Below are 25522 nucleotides of genomic sequence, written 5' to 3'. Positions count from 1 at the left end.
ACATTAGCATATCATATTGTTACTTAGTTTTCACAAGATAGCAATGTCTCCTATTAATGTACACAGTTGTAACTTTGCCAACCGCGTTGGTGTTTGCCCATTATCCACGTATAAAGAGGTATATCAGCGCACTCTTAATCAACTCGCGCAATTAGCATGGAAATGGGAAATTGAACTAAGTAAATGTTATTTACTGCGGGATAAACGTTCAATAAAAAGAAAAAAAAAAAGGTAAATTGATATTTTATTACTCTTTATTACACTTCTGTATATTGCCATCTCATACCTGGCGTTCGGTTCCAGTTCGGAAATATTTTTTTGGGTTTTTCTTTAAAGAAACCAAAAGTTACTTGGGGGGAGCGCTCAGTTGACGTCAGGACCAGGATAAAAAGTTTTACTAAATATTTCTGTGTCTTCATAGGGGAAGTAGGTGAAGGAGCTGCAAGTAAAAGCATCTATGCTATGGACCAAAGAATTATTTTTAAAGGTTTTTTTGGCTGAGGTTCGCATGCGTGGCCACCGTGGCTGGATCGGCGATTTTGATGCCTGGTGATAAGCTGTAGACAGTCCAGTTAGTCAGCAGTGATTATCGCTAGTACCGGACACTTTGGTAACATCATTCCAATGGGTGATTATTTAGACTACCTAACAATCTCTGGGCTTTTGCAATGATAGAAATAAGCCTTTAAGATCTGGTTTCCAAATACTATATTATTGGAATCTGTTCATACCCTACATTTGTTACGGGTGCAACTGAGCTCCTCTTTAATTCAATTGGCGCTGAGGTGCAGTACTGTAGATTGGCCACTACACGGTGTAAAGAGCTATAGTATTGTGACTCCAACACCACAGCTCTTTGCACCGCGCAGTGGCCGTTCTACGGTACTGCAGCTCAGCTCCTACTTCCGGACCGACAGACAGCTGAGACCCGCTGATGTGATGTTGATGACTTATCCTAAGGATAGGTCATTAATATTGTATCAGTGGACAACACCATCTATTTTCGATTCTTAATCCTTAACATAAATTTCCAAAGTTTTGAGAGAGAGAAGAATCATTACAAAGTGAAGGAATGAGTCTTTGCAAGGACTGGAGGTGATGACATCTTCTACATCAGTTACCTATGCTGGGAGACCACCAGGTGATTGACGGACCGGACATAGTTTGGGCACCCTTAGTATGGATATCACTATACTGGACGCCGTATTAAAGGGGCACTTCTTCCACTATTCTGGAAAAATCCAGAAAAACCCCTTTAAGTCCAATCTCCTGGGTAAACTCTCTGTACATATTATTACTCATGCATTCTTATCCTCTGTAATGCCGCCTTTGCTCACATTGATTTCTTTCTCAATATTTCTTAATAACTTTACTTAGTAACATTTAGATCATAAACGAATATTGATTGCAACTGAGAAAGTCATCAGGGGAGTTCGTATGCATTTTACATTATTCACGCTAAATCCTTGCGTAATTCTGATTATTGGCTGCGTCGTCCTTTTATTGGCTGTAAAATATTAGAGACGTATTCCTTTATAAATCCTGCCTGGTGCGCGAATATTAAAGCACCGCCACACACATTTATCAAATGTTCAATTTTCTGCCAAATCTTTACTTGCTTCAACTCCGTCACTCCAAATTTATCAAATGCCGCACCGTATGATGTATTTGGCACAAGCGGTCTGATGATACAATTCCCGATTAAGAGCCTGAGTTCAAATGCTGTGAAATGTTTGCTCAAGTTGCAACTTTTTTAATGCATGTTCATCCGTACACCTGATGCATCAGCTGACTGATGAGTTTCTCTATGATGACCAGCCATGCAGTTGTAGCTCTCTGGTGTCAGCTATTTCTGGAGTTTTGGAGTCTTGTTTCTGTGTTATCTGTGGTGGGGAGCTTGGAAGCGGAGTCTGGAAGCTAAGAGTTGTGTTTAGTCCTTTTCCCTCTCGTGTTTGTCACTTTCCCCCATGTTTGTTACCATTTGCAGTGGTGAGATTAGCGCTCTTGCCGGCCAGTGCACTAGCCAGAGCAGCATGAGGTGACAGCAAGTGACGAGGTTCCTGACGGCGGTGGGGGGAAGGGCCCATTGTTATATGCTCCCATGTAATCAAGAAATTCCTGCCAGCGCCCTTCATTCAGAATCCAGCAAAAGCAGATTGGACCTCCTGAAACACGGGGTGGTACTGAAAGAGGTATCCCAGCTTGGTAGACTCCGTTACACTGGTGGCAGACAGCGGGATGTGATATCCCTTCTACAGGAGGAAAGGAATGAATGGAATACAACTACCAGAAGTTAAAGAGGACTACATTAAAAGATCTGGTGGAAGCCCGAGGGTTAATAGCCAGCAACAAAACAAAAGCGGATTTGATAGCAGCCATCATGGAACATGACAGTGCAGCGCCCCCCAATGTGAACGTGGAGGAGACTGAATTCCAGAGGGAGGTAAAGAACAGACTGGCGTTCTATGGCCCAAACCCTGCAGTAGAGATCATACGAGAGGTAATGGCTGATGTGCGTACTGATCTGAAGGAAGAGATGGCCGAGTGGACCAGGATAGAGCTAGCCAAGATGGAGATGGCAGAGCGGACCAAAGTGGAGCTGGCCAAGATGGAGATGGCAGAGCGGAGAGAGGAGAGTCAGCGAGCAAGGGGAGCTCTGGCCTTCGCCCAGGTACCTTCAACCGTAAACCACAAAAAGATCCAGTATAATGCCTTCCGACAGTTGGGGGAGGCAGAGGAAGACATTGATGGCTTTCTGCAGGACTTTGAGCGGCAGTGTGCCCTTCATCAAGTGAAGCCGGAGGAACGGGTTCAGATTCTGGCCAGCAAGCTGACAGGCCGGGCCGCGGACGCCTATCGCACGGTACCCGATGAGGACTGTATGGACTATGAGCAGATCAAAGAAGTGATCTTGGCCCGGTATGCTCTGACACCAGAGGCATACCGCCAAAAGTTCCGCTGACTTATAAAACGAGTAACTGATACCCATGCTGAATGGGCCTGTAAATTACGGCGGTCACTGCTACAGTGGGTACAAGGGAGCCAAGCAACCACTAAGGAGGACGTCCTCCAGCTCTTCTTGTTAGAACGATTCTTTAATGGACTAAACCCCGAGACACAGGAATGGCTTCGGGACAGGCGGCCAATGACTCTTGAGGAAGCCGCTCGTCTGGCCGATGAACATCATGACGCCAGGAGGCCTCAGTTGTCCGGATCAAAGATGGTCACTAGGGGTCCACCCATGGACCTGGAGGGCCCCAAACCACCGAAGATTGTAGGGGGACCAGCTAGAAACCCGGCCTACCACAGTTCCCCTGGGGCGCGATGCCACATCTGCCGTCAGCTGGGCCACCTGCAAAGACAATGTCCCAACTGGACTCAGCATACCCAGTGGCCAAAGGCGGGAACGGCTACCTTCCGCCGGGCCGCTGTACACTGCTACCAAGGCGAAGCTGACCCGGCATTGGGGGCTACAACTAACCAAGGGGTGGAAGACATGGAGGAAGTGCTGCATGAAGTAGGACCCGTGCAGGCAGCCCAGGCAGATAATCGACAACAGCATCGACAGGTCGTGTGGGTTAATGGGAAACGCATGCAGGGACTAAGAGATTCCGGAGCAACTTTGACCCTTGTGAAGCCTCATCTCGTCCGGGACCAAGAGAAGACGGACCGGAAAGTGGCAGTCCGTGTAGAAGGGGGAGCCATACATCGACTGCCCACTGCCAGGATTCACCTGAACTGGGGAGTTGGGGATGGCCTTGTTGAGGTCGGCTTGATGGAGGATTTGCCTGCAGACGTCTTGCTGGGAAATGACTTGGGGCCCATGTTGTCTGCCTTCTCGGTTGCCCCTCTGGCTGAGACATATCCTGTGACCACCCGGAGACAAGCTCGAGCTGCGGAGGCGGAATCACACTCAGAGGAGGCCCAGGTAAGACATCCCAGCCCTACATGTATTCCCATAGCCAGACACATTTCTTGGGCCACCGCAGATGAATTTAAGAGGGAGTTACTTGAGGATCCTTCATTGGAGGGATATCGTGGGAAGGCATAGGAGGGGAGAGGGGTACTGGAAGGGGAACAGTTTGTATGGAAGCAGGGACTCTTCTACCATATCACAGAGCAGCACCACACAGGGACGAGCCCCACTATCAAACGACAGCTGGTAGTTCCCAAGAAGTATAGGCAGGAGTTACTGCGAATCTCTCATGACATACCCTTGGCCGGGCACTTCGGCGTCAGTTGCACCAGGCATCGTCTCACACAAAACTTCTTTTGGCCGGGGGTAACCTATGATGTTCGTCAATACTGCCAGACCTGTGACAGTTGCCAGCGCATTGGCAAGAGGGGAGATCGATGCAAGGCCAAATTACGCCCCCTCCCCATTGTGGAAGAACCATTTAGCTGAATAGCGGTCGATCTGATAGGGCCGTTAGCCAAATCCAGTCCGTCAGGGAAAAGGTATATATTGACAGTGGTAGATTATGCCACACGGTATCCAGAGGCGGTTGCGTTACCTAACATACTGGCAGAGACGGTGGCGGCTGCCTTGCTCCAGGTTTTCTCACGGGTTGGATTTCCCCGGGAGATTATCTCAGACCAGGGTACCCAGTTTACAGCAGAGGTGACCAACCAACTGTGGAAGCTGTGCGGCGTAAAGTCCATTAGAAGCGCCCCGTACCACCCGCAAACCAATGGGTTGTGTGAGCGCTTTAACGGGACGTTAAAACAACTCATTGGGATTTTTACCAGGACCTACAGGGACTGGGAGAAATTCTTGCCTCACCTCCTGTTTGCCTATTGAGAGGTGCCCCAAGAATCCACGGGGTTCTCCCCATTCGAACTGGGAGACGGGTAAGGGGACCCCTAGACTTAGTGCTAGAAGACTGGGAAGGGGAGGGCACCATAGAAGGGGTACCTATTGTACCCTATGTGCTGGAATTCCGGGACCGCCTACAGGAGCTGACCCAGGCTGTACGTGGGAACATGCAGGTGGCCCAGCGGCGCCAGCGCGTATGGTACGATCCGACGGCCAGAGAGCGCACCTTGGAAATAGGGCAGAAGGTCCTGGTGTTAGAGCCCACTAGGCAGAACAAGTTCCAAGCTGCATGGCAGGGGCCCTACCAGGTAGTGGGGAAAATAGCCGACACCACCTATAATGTCGCCGATATTGACGACCCCAGGGTTATCCGCATGTTCCACGTGAATATGCTGAAGCCCTATCGGGAGCGCCCTGAAGAGGTAGTGGCCATCTGTGCACCTGAAGCAGAGGATTTAGCCGGACTTCCCTTGCCTGATGTCTTAGGGGAGAGGACTCAGTCTAAAACATGGGACCAGGTACACTGGGGTGAAGACTTAGGACCCCGGGAGAGACAGCAGGCGGAGGAGTTGTTAAGGCAGCGACAGAGGATGTTTTCGGGGAAACCCGGGTACACTCACCTGGCACAACACAAGGTTGAGACCCAGGATCAGACCCCCCTGCGACAACCCCCCTTCCACGTCCCTGAGTCTGTACGAGAGGAGATGCGACAAGAGATACAAGAGATGTTGCGTTTAGGGGTCATTGAAGAGTCAGATAGTCCCTGGGCATCCCCCGTAGTGTTAGTGCCCAAGAAGGATGGGACTACACGGTTTTGTGTAGACTATCGTAAGCTCAATGAGAAAACAGTGGCGGATGCGTATCCCATGCCGCGTGTGGATGAGTTGTTAGACCGGCTGGCAGGGGCAAAGTATTTGACCACCATCGATCTATGCAAGGGCTACTGGCAGATTCCCCTTAGTCCTGATGCTATTCCAAAGTCGGCATTTGTCACCCCGTTTTGGCTTATTCCAGTTTCGAGTTATGCCATTCGGGATGAAGACTGCCCCGGCGACCTTCCAGAGGCTGGCTGACCGGCTTCTGGATGGTCTCCAGGACTATGCGTGTGCCTACCTGGATGACATCGCCATCTACAGCGCGACATGGGAAGAGCATCTAAATCACCTAGAGACAGTATTAGACAGGATCCACAAGGCCGGAATCACCCTGAACCCAAACAAGTGTCACGTGGGCAAAGCAGAGGTTCAGTATTTAGTGCATTCGGTGGGAAGTGGGAAACAGAGACCAGAACCAGCCAAGATTGAGGCCATAGCCAAATGGCCCACCCCACGCACTAAAGCCCAGGTCATGGCGTTTCTAGGGACAGCGGGGTATTACAGGAAATTCATTCCCAATTACAGCAGTGTAGCCAAGCCCCTCACTGATCTGACCCATAAGAACCAACCCCGCCAGGTAACCTGGACCCCAGAGTGTGAGGAAGCCTTCCGCCAGCTAAAGGACGCCCTCAGCTATACCCCTGTATTGGCCGCACCCGATCCAACTAAACGTTTCCTTGTCCACACAGACGCTTCTATGTTTGGATTGGGGGCAGTACTGAGCCAAGTCGGGCCGGACGGCCAAGAACACCCGGTAGCTTACCTGAGTCGGAAACTACTGCCCCGTGAAGTGAGCTATGCGGCCATCGAGAAGGCGTGCCTGGCAATAGTATGGGCACTCAAAAAGTTACAACCATATTTGTATGGACGACAGTTTTCCCTCCTAACGGACCATAATCCCCTAGTCTGGCTTAATCGGGTCTCCGGAGACAACGCCAGATTACTGCGGTGGAGTTTAGCCCTACAACCTCTGGACTTCACCATCCACTAAAGACACGGCAAACAAAATGGTAATGCCGATGGACTAAGTCGACAAACGAAACTTGTACCAACCCCATAAACTTCGGTCATACCCAAACCGATCCGTTCAGAATCAGACTGTGTATGCCGATCGCGTCGCTGAAAAGGGGAGCCGTGTTACAGAACCCCCCAGCACCAAGAATGTTATGCAGTATATGTATGTATAATAGTTTCCATGTGAAATGCATCAGTCCACAGGCTGTGCCCCTGGACAAGATATTCTCTTTCTGACCTCCCCCCACCTTTGTAATTCCCACAGTAAATAGCGGCAGGCTCCGGCCCCCTCCGGCTATTGTATGTCTGGCCAGCTGTTTTCCTATTGGCCTGTCCTGTGTATCTGTGTTATATATTCTGTGTGCTGTAAATAAAGGTTGTTCTTAGACTGGAAATACCTGGAGAAGCAGTCAGCTGTTATATGCTCTCATGTAATCAAGAAATTCCTGCCAGCGTCCTTCATTCAGAATCCAGCAAAAGCAGATTGGACCTCCTGAAACACGGGGTGGTACTGAAAGAGGTATCACAGCTTGGTAGACTCCGTTACACCCATTTAGGGCGTTAGGGGAGTGTAGGGACTCAGGTATGAGTTCAGGTGGTGATCATCCCTCATTCCTTATCGGTAGGGCCTTCCTCTTCCCTATACCATGCCGTTGTGTTTGTGTCGTGCCATCCGCAGACCAACCCGTTACATATTTTGTTACAGTAAGTTTGCCCGTTTTACATCAGTTCATTTGTGATTGTTAGATACATTGGCCGCCCCACTTCTGATTTGCATGAAAGAAGAGCATTTGCGGGGGGGCTTCATTTTTATGTGGTGTAAGGGTTCCCGATACTGATATTTATGAAAGACATTGTGCACAGTATGGAGAAAGTTTTTCTTTTTTGAGAAATGGAATGAGAAGATCAAATAAGGTCGCACAAGTGTCAGCCAGGAAGAAGGACGCCCGTCCACGACTGGTGTCGGCACTGAATGTGAACTGATTGTGTGGGATAGACGTGTAGCAATGGATTGTGAATCCCGAAAGAAGTCGTACAAGGACAAAAATTCACATCTAATGACGAGGTGACGACAGCCATGCATTTGTGGCTCGCAGCTCTGCCTATAATATTTTTTTTATGAGGGAATACGAAAGCTCATTAACAGATGGACAAAGTGTATTGAAAATCGGGGCAGTGGAAAACTGATGCATTTCTTATCTGTAACCCCTTCATGATGTAGGCAATTTCTGTTTTTTTGTTTTTTCTTCCCCCTCTAACTAAAGCCATAACATTTTTACTTTTCTGTCCACATAGACATATGAGGGCTTTTTTTTTTTTTTGCGCGGCACGAGTTGTACTTTTGAATGACACCATTCATTTTGCCAGGTAATGTACTGGAAACAAAATTCCAAGTGGGGAGAAATAATTTGTGGTGTACATTATGTGGTAAAAAAAAATGACCTGGAAATATGATTCCCCTCACCATTACAATTACGGTGATACCAAACATGTCCAGTTTTTTTTTTGCAATTTTAGTGTTGAAAAAAAAATCAGAATTTTTTTTTTTAAACAAAAAATTTGGCGGAGTTGTGCAACTATTATCTGTGACCCGTAACATTTTTCTTTTTCGGTCGATGGAGCTGTGTGACAGCTTATTTGTTGCAGGGCGACAATGTTTTTGCTGATAACATTTTGAGATAGATATGACGTTTTGGTCACTTGTTACAGCATTTTTTGTGTTATTGCAGCAACCAAAGAAAAATAATTTTAGCTTTCTTAATTTTTTCCTGTTTATCGATTGGGTTAATTATTTTTATATTTTGATAGATCGGACTTTTCTGATGTCACGTGTAATTTTTTTTATTAACTTAATTTTTAATGGGAGTAAAAGTGGGGGTGAACTTTTATTTTTTTAAATATTTTTCATATTGTTTTAAAACCTTTATTCTTTTACTTTTCACTGTTGTCATTAGTTCCCTTAGGGGACTTGAAGCTGCGATCATCCGATCGCTTGTGCTATACACAGCAATGCTGCAGTATTGCTACGTATAGTAAAAATAACGGCCAAAGGTAGAGTTTCAAGGGAGGGAGCTCTGTAATGACTAGAAAGGGGTCTTCACCAGACTCCCCGCATTCATAGAAACCTGTCGGAGACCGGCGATCACATCACGGGCTTGCCGATGGGGGCGTAGAAGGACACGCTCCTATGCCGCTATCAGAGATTGACAGTGGCATTTAACAGGTTAACAATCGCGGGTGGCGCTTTTTTCCACCTGCTATTGTTAGAGGCAGGTCCCGGCTTTATGTTAGAGGCAGGTCCTGGCTTTATGTTAGGGGCAGGTCCAGGCTTTATGTTAGGGGCAGGTCCTGGCTTTATGTTAGAGGCAGGTCCAGGCTTTATGTTAGGGGCAGGTCCAGGCTTTATGTTAGGGGCAGGTCCTGGCTTTATGTTAGAGGCAGGTCCAGGCTTTATGTTAGGGGCAGGTCCTAGCTTTATGTTAGAGGCAGGTCCTGGCTTTATGTTAGAGGCAGGTCCTGGCTTTATGTTAGAGGCAGGTCCTGGCTTTATGTTAGAGGCAGGTCCTGGCTTTATGTTAGGGGCAGGTCCTAGCTTTATGTTAGAGGCAGGTCCTAGCTTTATGTTAGGGGCAGGTCCTAGCTTTATGTTAGAGGCAGGTCCTGGCTTTATGTTAGAGGCAGGTCCTGGCTTTATGTTAGAGGCAGGTCCTGGCTTTATGTTAGAGGCAGGTCCTGGCTTTATGTTAGGGGCAGGTCCTAGCTTTATGTTAGAGGCAGGTCCCGGCTTTGTTAGAGGCAGGTCCTGGCTTTATGTTAGGGGCAGGTCCTAGCTTTATGTTAGAGGCAGGTCCTAGCTTTGTTAGGGGCAGGTCCTAGCTTTATGTTAGAGGCAGGTTCTGGCTTTATGTTAGAGGCAGGTCCTGGCTTTATGTTAGAGGCAGGTCCTGGCTTTATGTTAGGGGCAGGTCCTAGCTTTATGTTAGAGGCAGGTCCCGGCTTTGTTAGAGGCAGGTCCTGGCTTTATGTTAGAGGCAGGTCCTGGCTTTATGTTAGAGGCAGGTCCCGGCTTTATGTTAGAGGCAGGTCCTGGCTTTATGTTAGAGGCAGGTCCTGGCTTTATGTTAGAGGCAGGTCCAGGCTTTATGTTAGAGCCCGCCTCATACACCAACTTCTGACTTGTGCCGTACACGTATGGTAGATGTCGTGAAGGATTTAAAGTATATTCTACTACCGCAGGGTGCGGATTATTTTTGACTATCCCTCTACATACATACAAACATAGGTTTTGTCTTTAACTGAGCCCTGGTGGTGCACTAAGTGGTGGTCTTGTCTCCTAATACAGACCTGGCTGTATACACTGTATGTATTAGTTAGATCCTCGGCGCCTATACAGCCGACATCATCTTCTATGCGGTTTACTTGACCCTCCTGGCTCTTTGCATTGTGTAAGGTTTCTCGGATGGTTGTGAATGTTACAGATTCCTTCTCATTATGTTTAACGATAGCAGAAGATTGTGGCCTCAGTGCAAGGATCTCTCCTGCCGGCGTCTCCACACATTTCGTATTCCTCTTCCGCAGTTGGGGTGATTCACTGCTCCAGTACAACTTCATGATCTCTAATGTAATTAGCTGTCAAAGTCTTATGAATGCTAATTTACGCTCCCGAGCTAAACCTATATAAATCAATATACACTTTTTAATTATTTCAGACAAATGCAAGACCCGGCATTATGTAAGGATATCCAAACTAATTACTGAACATTAACAATTCCCATTTCTCTTGTCTATATCTGACAATTCCTCGCACGTTCTATTACTTCTGTTTTCGTTTTGAGTAACTCGGGGAAAAATAAAAAATATTTCTTTCCAGAAGAAATTGTTATCCAGCGCCCTGATCCTCCTGTGGTGGGGAAGGTGAATCACCACAGCATCGAGCTGTACTGGGACATCAATAATGACTACCAGCGCATCGGGCCTCCTAACAAATGGTTCAAGTTTTCCATTGAGGAAGAAGACGTCAAGACTCATATGTATGGCACCGTTTACTCGTGAGTATATTACCTGCTCGATATAACATTAGCTTCTGGCAAAATGTAATTATAGGTTATTGTAATGTCACCATGTTATTATTATTATTTATTTTTTGAGTGCCATTGATTCCATGGTGCTGTATATGAGAAGGGGGTTACATGCAGGATACAAATATAAATTACGATGAACAAACTAACAATAATAGACAGGAGAGGGCCCTGCCATCATAGACTTAAAGTCTACAGCAAGGGTGCACAACGATTTTTGATCCAAGAGCCACATTGTCACATTGAGCCAATCCGAAAGACCGGAAAAAAGGAAAGGAGTATTTACATAACTACATCACCAGAACCACCGTCAATACAATAATACATCATCAGAACCAAACTGCTAAGTATTTGAGAAGAATTTGGAGAGTTCCTGCTCCAAAATAATCAATGTGAGCATGCGCAAACTTTTTGGAATTTTTGGAGCAGAAACTCAACCAAATCCTCCTCATTATCTCAAAACTAAGTTTTGAGTAATTTTCCGTTTTAATATGAAGCACATTATGGATTGCTACATAATCACAAGATGAAAGCAGCACCAGAACCATCGTCGGTACATGACAGCAGCACTAGAACTACTGTCAGTACAGAAATACGTCACCAAGTTTAGAACAGGGATCAATTGCAGTTTCAGTTCAGCCCCATATACACTTGTGTTACATAAACCTGTAATTCCCAGTAAGTCCTTAACAATGGTAAGGAGATACAGTACTTGGAATTATTGTTACCAGCCATCATCAGACTGTGGACCATACAAGAACCACAGCACTGATGAGATGCAGGAAGGATCACAAATAAAAATTTACGTCCAGGTTTCTTATAGGTGACATCTTCTCTGATCGTTCCCATCCCTGTCTCCACGTACTACAGACGCCATGAAGAGGTTTCATGCAAACTTCCGTCTTTAGCAGCACTTCCCAACATGGTTCCCTTAAAAATAAAAGTATTGTTATACTGCCCCATAAATATAAATATCTCCCATGCTGCATCCTTGAACAGATAATTGCCCCTCAGTGTGCTCCCTGCACAAAATATTCCCCCCACACACAGCTCCTCTGGATCATACTCTCCCACACACAGCTCTTTTCTGTTTCTCTTTTCCGTCATATTCCTTCCCCACTCACAGCTCCTCTTCCACACACAGCTCCTCTCCTTCATATTTCCCCTCACACACAACTTCTCTCTGTCACTTCTCTCCTCCATCATGTCCCCCCCACACACCGCTTCTCTGTCATATTTTGCCCCTCCATGATATCCCCCATACACAGCTCCTCTCTGTCATATCCCCCCACACACAACTGCTCTCCTTCATATTTCCCCTCGCACACAACTGCTCTCTGTCACCACTCTTCTCCATCATGTCCCCCCCACACACCGCTTCTCTGTCATATTTTGCCCCTCCATCATATTCCCCCCACACAGCTCCTCTCCGTCATATCCCCCCACACACAGCTCCTCTCCATCAAATCCTCCCCCACACACAGCTCCTCTCCATCAAATCCTCCCCCACACACAGCTCCTCTCCATCAAATCCTCCCCCACACACAGCTCCTCTCCATCAAATCCTCCCCCACACACAGCTCCTCTCCATCAAATCCTCCCCCACACACAGCTCCTCTCCATCAAATCCTCCCCCACACACAGCTCCTCTCCATCAAATCCTCCCCCACACACAGCTCCTCTCCATCAAATCCTCCCCCACACACAGCTCCTCTCCATCAAATCCTCCCCCACACACAGCTCCTCTCCATCAAATCCTCCCCCACACACAGCTCCTCTCCATCAAATCCTCCCCCACACACAGCTCCTCTTCATCATTTTCGTCCCCCACAGCCCCTCTCTGTCATATTCCTCCCCACACACAGCTGCTCTCCGTCACAGCTCTTCTCCATCATGCCCCCTACACACAGCTTCTTTCCATTGTGTCCCGCCACACAGGTTCTCTCTGTCATATACCCCCACACAGCATCTCTCCATCATATCCCTCCACACACAGCTCCTCTCTTATATTTTCCCCCTTACACAGCTCACCTCCATCATATTTCCCACACACAACCCCTCTCCATCAAATCCCCCCCACACACACAGCTGCCCTCCATCATATTCCTCCCCCCCCCACACAGCTGCTCTGTCATATCCCCCTTCCACAATGCTCCTCTCCGTCATATCCCCCCCCAAACACAGCTCCTCTCTGCCTCTCTGTGATATTCCCCCCCACACACATACAGCTCCGCTCCGTCATATCCCCCCACACTGACACAGACAGTTCCTGTTTGTCATATCCCACCCACATACACAGCTCCTCTCTATTATATTTCTTCACCACACACACAGCTCCTCTCCTTCATATTCCTCCACACACACAGCCTCCTTTGCGTTGCGGAACAGCAGCAGCGTAATGAGGTCACAGGATGATGATCTCCTCACACTGCTGCACGTCGATGCGGGGGCTTATGAACGCTTCTCTGCTCTGTCCCTTTCCCGCTGCCACAGTGTTTAAGTGTATTTGCGTCTGATAAGACCCGAGTACAGCTAAACACAGGAAGATGAGAACCTGAGTCTCCCAGTTCTCTGCGGGCCACAGAACACCTTCCGTGCCACGGGCCGTGTGTTGTGCAAGCCTGGTCTACAGGGTAATGGGTAAGGAGACCATAGAGCAGGGGGCGGCAGCAGCTCCGGTGGTGTAGAGGTGGCAGGGGGTCCTTGCAAGCTGTAAGTTTTCTTGAAGAGATGGGTCTTCAAGTTCCGTGTGAAAGGTCAAAATGTAGGGGATAATCGGATGTGTTGGGGTACAGAATTCCAGAGGATAGGGGATATTGAGGAGAAGACTTGGAGGTGATTCGGTGAGGAACATGCAAGTGTGGAGGAGAGAAGGAGGTCTTGGGAGGACCCCAGATTACGTGTTGGAAGACATCGGGAGATTAGTTCGGAGATATTTGGGGACAGGGTATGGACGGCTTCGTAGGTCAATGTTCGCAGTTTGTACTGGATACATTGAGGTATTGGGAGCAAATGAAAGGATTTGCAGAGGGGAGAAGAGGAGGAGTAGTGAGGAGAGAGGTGGATTAGTCGGGCAGCAGAGTTATGGATGGACTGGAGAGGTGCGAGAGTGTTAGCAGTGAAGCCACAGAGCAGGATGTTGCAGTAGTAGAGGTGGGAGATGATGAGGGCATGCAGAACATTTTAGTAGATCCAGAGTTGAGGAAAGGGTGGATTCTGGAAATATTTTTGAGTTGGAGTTGGCGAGAGCTTGGATGCGCAGCTTTCTATAGCATATGCCTTTCTGCAGAAAATTACCCATACCAATATGATAAAATTAAGACACAAAATTTCAGCTTCTAGATGTGCGAAGCTTGTAGACACATACCCCAAAAGACTTCCAGCAGTAATTGCAGCAAAAGGTGGTCCTACAAAGTATTGACTCAGGAGGGCTGAATACAAATGCACGTCACAATTTTCAGATTTATATTTTTTTAATAAATAGAAAACCATGTGTCATTTCCGTTACACTTCACAAATACTTGCTACTTTCTGATGGTGGAGCACATTAAATGCAAATAAAAAAAAATAAGTTTGTGGGTGTAACGTGAAAAAAATGTGGAAAAGTACATGGGGTATGAATACTTTTTTTTTTGTATGTGAACAGAGGAGTCGCTTGACGCTTCTGGGCCTGTAAGCAAAATATTTAAGAGGGTCCTCAACTTATCCTGTTCTACTTATAACAGTACTGTCTTTATGTACGGCAAAGAGCCCGTTGGGCCACCTGCCTGACGCCCCATTCTGCTTAACATCGGTCACCCCCTTTCAGCCCATGCCTCGACCCAGAGCCTAACCTAATACATTAATATTACTTTTCCTATAAAGATCATCCATGAGCTGCTTACTTTTCTCCAGGAGACAGAGGAAACCTGCGGCACTAAGGGTCTCTGCACCAGAATTGTCTCGTCCTCCTTTTTTTCACATGTGCATATGAAACCCCTTCTCGGCCACATGTAGGAGCAGCACATTTATCAGTATGGCTGCTGACATCCCCTATTAAAATGGTGATTGTGTAGCAGGAAAGGCTCAGCGTTGGAAGAGCGATCCCAGGGTCATAGCTCATTTAATATTTAATAAAACATGAGACCACGGCTGTTACATTGTAAGGATTCTTTTCTGCAGACCGACACTAATAGAAGAGATTGAATGTAGCAGTAGCCAAAGCAATCCTGTGTGAGATGACTATATTGTATCACTATTGCATCAACATTTGCTAAAAAGGGGGTCGTCCTGGTCTTTGATATTGATGGACTGTTTTTAGGATAAGTCTTCAATATCCAAGGGGTCAGTATCAGACAGATGGCACCGCCGCCGATCAAATGGTCCCACATCAGCTGGAGCCCACACTGTACAGAGCCAGAATACAACAGCGCCAGGCACTGCGTAGTGGCCGTTCTGGGGTACTGCAGCTTAGCTCCCATTCACTTCAATGGTGTAGACAATTGGAGAGAGCCTCCTTGGCTGCCCAAGGATAGCGGGATGGAAATGATGTTCCATATGAATCATAGCCCAGAAAGGAAATGATTTTACAGGACGTCACAGGATTTGACCTATGGCGGGGACTAGTGTCCATAAGAAAAACTGATCATGTAAAGCATTTGCAAACTGGTGGGAGATGAGCACCACGATGAAAAGGAGTGGACAACCTCATTAATGTGGATTACACAGTTATTTGCCATTTAAATGATCTAGTGACGTGTTGTGGCGGTTACTTACTTACACCTTATGGCGCCCCCTTGAGTTCAGAGTGCATATCTCTGGGCTCGTCCACCTGAGCTGAGTGCTGGTGGTCACACATGCTCAATCACAGTATAATGACCCCTTTACGGCACAACAGGCAAATAAAAATAGTAGCTTGATGGCCTGCTGGTCAGACAAGGAGCAGAGCCTCTGTAGTAGCATTCCAGTATAGCTGAGATGTCTCTCTACAGAGAAGGGACCATCTTGTCTGCTGCCAGAAAGGGAAGGAGACAGATTCTGCCTGCAGCCTGCTTCCAGAAGCACAGATTATCAGCAACCAAAAAGAGACTGATTCTGTTTAGAGTGTTCTCCCAGCTGGCATAGTGGAAAGGAGACAGATTCTGTCTGGAGTTCCACCAGTTCAGCTTCATAGCTGCCAGGAGAGTAAGTGGACTGATTCTGTCTAGACTCAACTGCCAGAGGGGAAAGGAGACTAATTCTGTCCAGAGTCTGCTCCCTGCTACCAGAGGTATCAGGAAACTGATCGTGTCTAGAGTCTGCCCCCAGCTGCCAGAGGAGTAAGTAGACTGGTTGTGTCTAGAATCTGCGCCAAGAGGGGAAAGGAGACTGTTTCTTTCTAGACTCTGCTCCATGTAGTAAAGATGAGCAGCAACCAGCTGCCAGGGGTAAAAAAGATTGAGTGTGTTTCTAGCTGGCATAGGAGAAAAGAGACTGCTTCTGTAGTGTATTCTCCCACCAGCACAGATTTGCAACAGTTCGCTGTCAGATGAGTAAGGGGACTGATTCTTTCTAGAGTCGACTGCCAGAGGGGAAAGGAGACTGATTTTATGTAGAGTCAGCTCCCTGCTGCCAGAAAACTAAAGTGATTCTGTCTAGAGCCATCTTCCAGAAGGGAAAAGGAGACTGTTTCTGTCTATCGCCTGTTCCCAGCTGCCAGAGGAGTAAGGAGACCGATTTTATCAAGAATCTGCTCCCAGTAGTACTGATGAGCAGCTGCCAGAAGGGGAAGGAGACTGATTCAGAGCAGAATCTGACTCCAGCGGCTCAGAATGGCATCACCAAGGGTGAAACATGGAAGCAAGAAAATGATTAAAAATGTATTTTGCATGCTAGAAATACTTTGAAATGGATATTAACCTCTTATTTGGACTTTTGGCAGGAAAATGATTCATTGGATAACCCAATAAATGAGGGCATGGCACACAACAGGCACTGCCTTCCAATAAATAAGCTCAGCTACTTGCACCCAGACCACTGGTAAAAGCCCGGCTGAATATTCTATGGCTTCTGTAATAAGATCTTACGTCTCCCATATTGCTGAGCGTACACAGCGATTCCTACATCTTGATCCAATATTGATACATATATCCTATTGACAGCTGTGCATGTAGCAGAGAAAATGGCAATAAAGCGTTGTGCGCTGTCATCACATTTCCAGCATATTCCACTTTCTGCATGAACTTCAAATGACCCTCCCGTAAAAGGGGCCTGCTATGGTGATCCTCATGGATTCACCCCATTAACAGTCCTCATCCATATGTATATTATTACTCTGCGTGATTGTTCCCTATTATTTGAGTATAGATTATTGCTCTGCTTGGTTCACCCCCTGCAGTTTTCCCATATTTAATGAACTGCATTCCAGGAGGATACACTGTGACCACTAGGTGGCAGAATGACCTTGTGTTTACCGTGCCGGTAGACCTCTCCAGAGACCGCTTGATTTATATATTACAGGTTTTAATACATGAAGGGGGGGATAAAACGCCTGGACTATTGTTGGAAAATAATTTTTGATTAAACATGATGAAACTGCAAACAAGGCTGCTGTGTTTTTTTTTATATTTTCTTCTTGGTCGGTGACACAGGGCTGGTGGCAGTTCCTGCAATCTCTGTAAATATTACATGAGCGCATTTATTTTTCCGTATGTTGCAAATATCCCCCCCCCCCCCATAAATCAATGGTACACATGAAAATAGGAAACTTTGTAATATATCTTATCAGAGCAATTTGCTTCTTTCTCCTACTCAACTGATCTTTCATTTTTAAAATTCTAAATTCATAGGGAAAATTTGATCTTCAGTCAATACAGACTTTTCCATTACTGAGATAGGAGATTGCAGTTGGTGCTCATGAAGTTCTATGGAACTTAAGGTACCTTCACACTGAACAACTTAACAACGATATCGCTAGCGATCCGTGACGTTGCAGCGTCCTGGATAGCGATATCGTTGTGTTTGACACGCAGCAGCGATCTGGATCCTGCTGTGACATCGTTGGTCGGAGCAGAAAGGCCAGAACTTTATTTCGTCGCTGGATCTCCCGCAGACATCGCTGAATCGGCGTGTGTGACGCCGATTCAGCGATGTCTTCACTGGTAACCAGGGTAAACATAGGGTTACTAAGCGCAGGGCTGCGCTTAGTAACCCGATATTTACCCTGGTTACCATTGTAAATGTAAAAAAAAAAAAACAAACACTACATACTTACATTCCGGTGTCTGTCGCGTCCCCCGGCGTTCTGCTTCCCTGCACTGTCAGCGCCGGCCGGCCATAAAGCAGAGCACAGCGGTGACGTCACCGCTCTGCTTTACGGCTGGCGCTTAGACAGTGCAGGGAAGGTGACGGCGAAGGACGCGACAGACACCGGAATGTAAGTATGTAGTGTTTGGGTTTTTTTACATTTACAATGGTAACCAGGGTAAACATCGGGTTACTAAGCACGGCCCTGCGCTTAGTAACCCGATGTTTACCCTGGTTACCAGGGGACTTCAGTATCATTGGTCGCTGGAGAGCTGTCTGCGTGACAGCTCTCCAGCGACCACACAACGACGAAACAGCGACGCTGCAGCGATCGGCATAGTTGCCTATATCGCTGCAGCGTTGCTTTATGTGACGGTACCTTTACAGCAGAATGTCTGTGTTCTTCTAGCTCCTCCCCCTCCATAGAACTTTATGAGCACCAACTGTCATCTCCCAGCTCAATAATGGGAAAATCTTTACTGAATACCGACTTTACCCATGAATTGAGAGTCAGTCTTTTAGAAGAAAGATGGAGAATTCTCTGCTAAAATATTTTTTATCCTCATGTGTGCTATTGATCTATGAAAAAAAATTAACAGTTACTGTTTAAGGGCCCAAATCATCAGGTTTTTTTTACGTGACTACTTCTGAATTAACTTTTTGATTTGTGAAAAATTTTTGACTTTTCAAGTAGTCTTTCTCTAGTCACCTTCCACGACAGCATAGGAGGATGTCTCCATTCCCTAATGGGGGACAGGAATCACAAGAGGTTAAAAGTTAAAAGGCCTTCCTACCTCCTATTCGCCAGTGTCTTTCCTGTCCCCCATGGGGCATGGAGAGGTTTTCGTATGCTGCGTGGCCGGCAACTGCAGTGTACCTGGTTTTTCCTGCCGGGCAGTGGTGGTCGTGGGCTCTGCCTTCTTCCACGTCATGCTGCTCTCGTCTCCCCGTGATTCGGGACCTTTCCTGGCCCACCCGCGCCTCCATGGGAGGTAAAGCGGACCAGTGATCCCCAGCGGTGGCCTCCTCGAGCTCACCGGCTTTCCTCAAAGCGAAAAAAAACTTCGCTCCCCTTTGAGGACTTCTCTCAGCTGAGAGATCCGCTGGATAGAAAAATGGAGAGCTTATTGAAAAAGTCATGGGAAACATCCACCTCGGGGTTAAAATCTAATATTGCTGCCACCTGTGTTGCCAGAGCTCTCTCACGTTGGATGGATGAGCTGGAAAAACATATCTCCCAGGGTTCGTCGAGAGTGGAACTTCTAGACTCTCTTCCCATTCTCCAAAAGGCTTCTGCTTTTCCGGCTGACGCCTCTATGGAGTCAATTAGAATAGCGGCCAGAGCCTTAGTCCAGTCTAATTCTGCTCGAAGAGCCCTCTGGCTCAAGATGTGGAGCGGTGACGTAACTTCAAAAATTAAGTTATGCTCAATTCCCTTTAAGGGCGATTATCTTTTTGGTCCTGCTTTAAAAGAAATTCTGGAAAAGGAAACAGATAGAAAAAAGGCCCTTCCAGAGCAGAAACCTGTCAAAAAACTTTTTTTTCGTGCTCCCCAGTCTAATACCTCCCAAGAGGTAAGGGGAAAACCTGGAGATGGAGCTATGCCAAGGGCAAGGGGAAAAATATCCTTATTCCCCAGCAGCAACAGCCCCAGCAGGATAAACAATGACTCAATCCCGGTGGGGGGGAGGCTCGCAAATTTTATTCATCAATGGCGGGCCATCACCAGTTGTCAGTGGGTCCTCAATGTCAGTCAGGAGGGCCTCCTGATAGAATTCATATCTTCCCCCCCTTGGAGTCTGAAGATAACCTCTCCAACATCACAGGGAGCACATACATTGATGATGACGGGCATCGGAGATCTCTTAAAATCAAATGCAATCTCCCCGGTACCCCCCGAAGAATGGGGTTCGGGTCATTACTCTCATTTCTTCCTGAATAAAAAGCCATCCGGGGATGCACGAGTTATAATAAATCTGAAAAACCTCAATTTTCATATTCAATACCGAAAATTAAAAGTGGAGTCAGAGAAATCTGCTATTCCCCTGATAGGTCCGCATTATTTTATGGCAACTATCGACCATAAAGATGCGTATTTTCACGTACCGATTCACCCCCGGCACAGGAAGTATCTCAGATGCGCAATACAGTACAACCAGCAAGTGAGACACTTCCAATTCAATGTACTTCCTTTCGGGATTTCTTCAGTGCCGAGAGTATTCTCCAGGATAATGGCAGAGGCGGTATCATATATTTGGAGATAGGGAGTCTGTATCGTTCCTTACCTGGACGATCTGCTTATCATAGCTCCCTCAGCCCAGACTCTCATCGATCATGTTTCAAAGACTCTTGACATTCTCAGAACCCTTGGGTGGCTCCCAAATCTAAGGAAATCTCAGCTTCAACCTTCCAAATCAAGGAAGTTTCTGGGAGTTCTGTTAGACTCTGTAAAACAAAAATCCTTTCTCCGGGAGGATCATCGCCAAGCTGTAATCAGAAAAATTGCAGACTTCAGAGAAGAGAGATCCCCGACTCTTCGAAAGGGCATGTCGGTCTTAGGCTCCATGACAGCCTGCATCCAGTCAGTGTCATGGGCTCATGCACATTCCAGAATCCTTCAAGCCCACATCCTCACAAACTGGGATGGGAATCCGGACTCTTTGAACAAAAGAGTGCACACACTGGGGTGTGTGAAAGCATCCCTAGCATGGTGGTTAAACCCCAAAAATATACGCAAGGGTGTGAGCTGGTCACAATCTCCCCTGGTGACGATTACTACCAATGCCAGCAAACGAGGCTGGGGAGCTGTGATATCCCATACTCCTTTCCAGGAACCCAGGAATCAGGCAACAAGCGCCAGGTCATCCAACTTCAGGGAGTTGAAGGCAGTGGAAGAAGCCCTCCTGGCCGCAAGCAGCCTAGTATCAGGAAGTCACGTCAAAGTTTATTCGGACAACATGACTACGGTTGCTCACCTTAGACATCAGGGTAGCTCAAAATTCAACAGCCTAAGGAGGATCTCGAACCGAATTTACTATTGGGCTGAAAAGCACCTTCTCTCTCTGACAGCCGTCCATTTAAAGGGGTCTTTCAACCTACAGGCGGATTTCCTGAGTCACCAGGACATTCAACCAGGAGAGTGGAGCTTGAACAAAAGTCTTCAACATGCTGGTAGACAGATGGGGTCTGCCAGAGATCGATTTGTTTGCCTCAAACCAAAATGCACAGGTCCAAACCTATTTTTCCCTGAACCCCAGGGACAATTGCAGAGGAGTGGATGCCCTTGCCCAGCCATGGAATTTCCAATTAGCCTACACCTTCCCGCCAATTGCAATACTGGCGAAAATCCTTCGGATAATCCGGGAAGATCAGGTTCCGACCATACTAGTGGCTTCAGTATGGCCAAAAAGAAGCTGGTTCAATCTCACTATCGAGTTACAGACAGATGGACCAGTCCTCCTGCCGATAGACACGGATCTTCGCCTTCAACATCAAAACCCAAAAAATTGAACCTTGCATCCTGGCTACTGAGGCTACTGAGGCCCAGGTCCTCAGTGCTAGAAGGCTATCAGATGTGGTAATCTCTACCTTGCAAAAATCCAGGAAGCCTGTTACTAACGCAATTTATAGCAAAGTGTGGGAAAACATTTTCATCTTTCTGTCTTCCTAATAGCCCAGATCCTTTTCATCCAAATATCTCGCAAATATTAGATCTCCTTCAGAGTGGGCTGGAATTAGGCCTTAGACCCAGCACGCTGAAGGTACAGGTCTCCGCCCTCAGTGCTGTTTTTGACCATGATTTGGCGAACCACCTTTGGATCAGAAGATTGATGGTATCAGGTCTCAGATCACATCCCATAAAGCAAGCCGTTGTACCTTCATGGGACTTAAATTTAGTTCTCAGAGGACTTACACAAGCACCGTTCGAGCCCCTGTCATCATGTACTCCTCAATTCCTGTCATACAAAGCTGTTTTTCTTGTAGCGATAACCACAGCAAGATGTGTGGGGGAGCTGCAAGCTTTATCAGTAAGAGAACCCTATTTATTGATTACAGACTACTCTATAATTCTCCATCTTGATTCATCATTCCTCCCGAAGGTGGTGTCTGATTTTCACCAATCTCAGAATATTGTTCTTCCTTCCTTCTGCCAAAATCCTTCAAACCCAAAAGAAGAAGAGTTCCATACTCTTGATGTTAAACGAACTATTCTACATTACCTTGAACAGACTAGCTCCTTCAGAGTTGATCAAAATTTATTCATCCATTTGTCAGGTCAGAATAAGGGGAGGAAGGTGGCAAAAAGTACCATCGCCAATTGGATCAAGAGGGCCATACACGAAACCTATCTAGCCCAGAAAATAACTCCCCCAATCGGGGTCAAGGCCCACTCAACGAGATCTACCTCGGTTTCATGGGCAGAAAAAGCGGGCGCTTCCATCGAGCAGATTTGCAGGGTCAGGGTTTACATGGTCTTCATCTCATACCTTTACCAAACACTACAGATTGGACTCATTGTCCAATAGGGATCTAGTCTTTGGCCGGAAAGTTCTCCAGGCTATTGTCCCTCCCTAGTGTAGAATTGGTTGGTACTCCTCCTATGCTGTCGTGGAAGGTGACTAGAGAAAATAGAATTAGACTTACCGGTAATTCGGTTTCTAGGAACTTTTCATGACAGCACTAATTCCCTCCCTTGCCTTGAATAATATCCTGGGTTCATTAAGGTAGCTAGTCCTATGGTATCCGTTATAAGTCACTGGCGAATAGGAAGTAGGAGGGGCCTTTTAACCTCTTGTGCTTTCTGTTCCCCATTAGGGAATGGAGACATCCTCCTATGCTGTCGTGGAAGGTTCCTAGAAACCGAATTACCGGTAAGTCTAATTCTATTTTTGTGGTTTAGTTAGTTTCTTGACTCTTACGCCAATGTGGCTTTTTTTTATTTTTATAAAGTCACAAAAATTTGACGCAACTCTACTCAAGTCCTCACCCCCCACTCACTGCAGTGATGTATGCCAGTTATTTTCCAGCATTTTTTCCTTTGCAAAACTTGCAACTTTTCCCACTAAAAAGTAGCCAAAGGCAGAAAAAAAAGACTATTTTGGGCTTTCCGCAAAATTAGTGAATTGTGATCAATTTGGCTCAAAAGTAAAAATAGAAAGAGATTTAAAAATGCAAATGATGAATGGGCTCCTCAGTATTTTCTCTCTTATTGACCCACGTTTACTTCTGTTATAGTGGTTACTCCAAGCGACATGTTGTCGAAGGTTTAGAGCCCAGTTCCAGCTACAGGTTCAGACTGAAAGTCACGGGGCATCATGGAGAGTGTGCGTACAGTCCAGTGGTCACGGTGTCAACTACAAGTAAGTTCCATAGAACTTATGTCTCAAGAGGACCCTAAACCTGTTATTTCTTTACAGAGGTTGTCCGGGCTAAATAAAAACTTATCATGTGGCCCTTGCTTCACATTTTCAGAGGGCCACACAAGCCTATGCACTTCTTCAGGAAACTACCCAACCAGGCAGAATGGATCTTTTGCATGGTTTTGGGCAACAATGGAGTAAGGTCTGTGGAGTGTATTACTCAGGTGGCAGGCAGCGCTACAGAGCTCAGGTACAGGCCTCAGTGTGGCAATGACCATGTCCCAATATGTGTAAGGCTGCGGCCTGAATAGGTCTGTGGAGCACATTAACCCAGTCTCTAAGATGTGCTTAAAATGTACAGAAACTGGCTAATACCCCACCACCATTTTTTTTTTTTAAGGACCCAAATTTATTAAACTGTCGTTGCCCTTAAATGTTCTAAAGAGACACAAGTATCATTTAGGAGCCTGGAGAAGTCAGCAATGGTCTTTGTCCAGCACAGGACAATGTAAAGAGGTGATGAATATGTATGGCCTATCTAACTAACAATGTGTGAACAGACATACTGTATATGCTGACAAGAGACAACTGAACGCTGTGCTGGGACAATGAACTGGACGTGGTTGCTGACTGTTGTGTCTGTACAACTGCAGGTTGTGGGCTGGAGGGCTCAGCGCCGCCTTCCTGGACAGCAGATTGTAAAGGACGTAACATGGAGGAAGGGCCAATGGTTTCACTGTCAGACACAGATTTTGTACCCAGGCGTTCCGCCCACCTACTGGGGTGCTGCTTATATGAGCAACATATGGTGTATGCTAACAGAGGTCTTATGTCGAATTTCCCTTTATAAAGGGATGTGCAAAAATTAAAAGAGCTCGGCAAAATGTTCAGTTTGTCTGATTTTTCTCTTTATAGGGGATATTTGTGAGTAAAATGTAAATTGCTCTTTTATTCTATAAACTTCTAACAACATGTCTCCAAAGTTCCAAGCAATAAATTTTGGAAACAGGAACGCATGGGCTACTTGCACAGTGAACAAGTCTGTAGGAACATGCTCACACACCACCAAGAAACTTGAAGACACAAAAGAGCATAGTAGAACCAAAAACACTCAGTTTCAAAAAATAACAGTAATCCGCAAGTGCTAGTAAAAATATGTAAAAAACAGGGTATTTGGTTGATACGTTTTTTGCAAAAAATGTATATTAAGCTGCTCCACCAAACGTCAAGGTATACCCATATCAGAGCAGTCCTAACTGATGTATGCAATCCCTATCTGATGTATTTAAAAACCTGATCATGTGTATATTACCTGTGAGAACAGGGTTCAGAGAGGAAAAGTCCATGTGGACATGCTGAGTGGAACATAAATTTTGTATTTATTTTCTGAAAATGAGAAATGGTCAAAATAACAAAAAAATGCAATGCTTGCATACCTAAAGTTAATAATCATTTAGAAACAACAGTACTATTGTTTTAACTCAGGAAGAGTTCAGAAATCAATATTTTGTGGAATAACCATGATTTTTAATCACAGCCCTCATGCGTCTTGGCATGCTTTCCACCAATCTTTCACACTGCTTTTGGGTGACCTTATGCCACTCCTGGTACAAACATTTAAGCAGTTCTTCTTTGTTTGATGGCTTGTGATTATCCATCAACCTCTTGATTACATTCCGGAGGTTTTCAATGGGGTTCAGGTCTGGAGGTTGGGCTTCCCATGACAGGGATTTGATGTGGTGGTCCTTCATCCACACCTTGATTGACCTAGCTGTGTGGCATGGCGCATTGTCCTGCTGGAAAAAACAGTCCTCAGAGTTGGGGAACATTGCATTTAGGGCAACATTGGATCATTCAGAGATCCACAATGAACTTCTGGAGTGAGTTTGCTGCACTGAAAGGAAAGGGGCCGAATAATATTGCACGCCCCACTTTTCAGTTTTTGAATTTTCACAAAAATTTAAAGTAAAAAAATAAATTTCGTTCAACTTCACAATTGTGTTCCACTTGTTGTTGATTCTTCACCAAAAATTTACATTTGGTATCTTTATGTTTGAAGCATGATATGTGGGAAAAGGTTGAAAAGTTCCAGGGGGCCGAATACTTTCGCAAGGC

General features: G+C 46.3%; 1 protein-coding gene across 2 annotated transcripts in view; it reads left to right on the top strand.

Moving 5' to 3' along the window:
- Positions 1–25522, top strand: part of FANK1 (fibronectin type III and ankyrin repeat domains 1) — a 114513-nt gene that overhangs the window by 30027 nt on the left and 58964 nt on the right. The window contains exons 2-3 of one of the 2 annotated variants that reach the window (XM_069753957.1): positions 10577–10754; positions 23283–23407. In XM_069753957.1, coding sequence (XP_069610058.1) covers positions 10577–10754; positions 23283–23407 — 303 coding nt within the window. The remainder of the gene's footprint in view (positions 1–10576; positions 10755–23282; positions 23408–25522) is intronic. The other variant, XM_069753958.1, reaches the window with a different exon arrangement.

The sequence above is a fragment of the Ranitomeya imitator genome, chromosome 2, assembly GCF_032444005.1.
Source record: "Ranitomeya imitator isolate aRanImi1 chromosome 2, aRanImi1.pri, whole genome shotgun sequence".
NCBI lineage: Eukaryota > Metazoa > Chordata > Amphibia > Anura > Dendrobatidae > Ranitomeya > Ranitomeya imitator.
The sequence above is the reverse complement of the archived record's forward strand: the minus strand, read 5'-3'. Positions and strand labels throughout refer to the sequence as shown.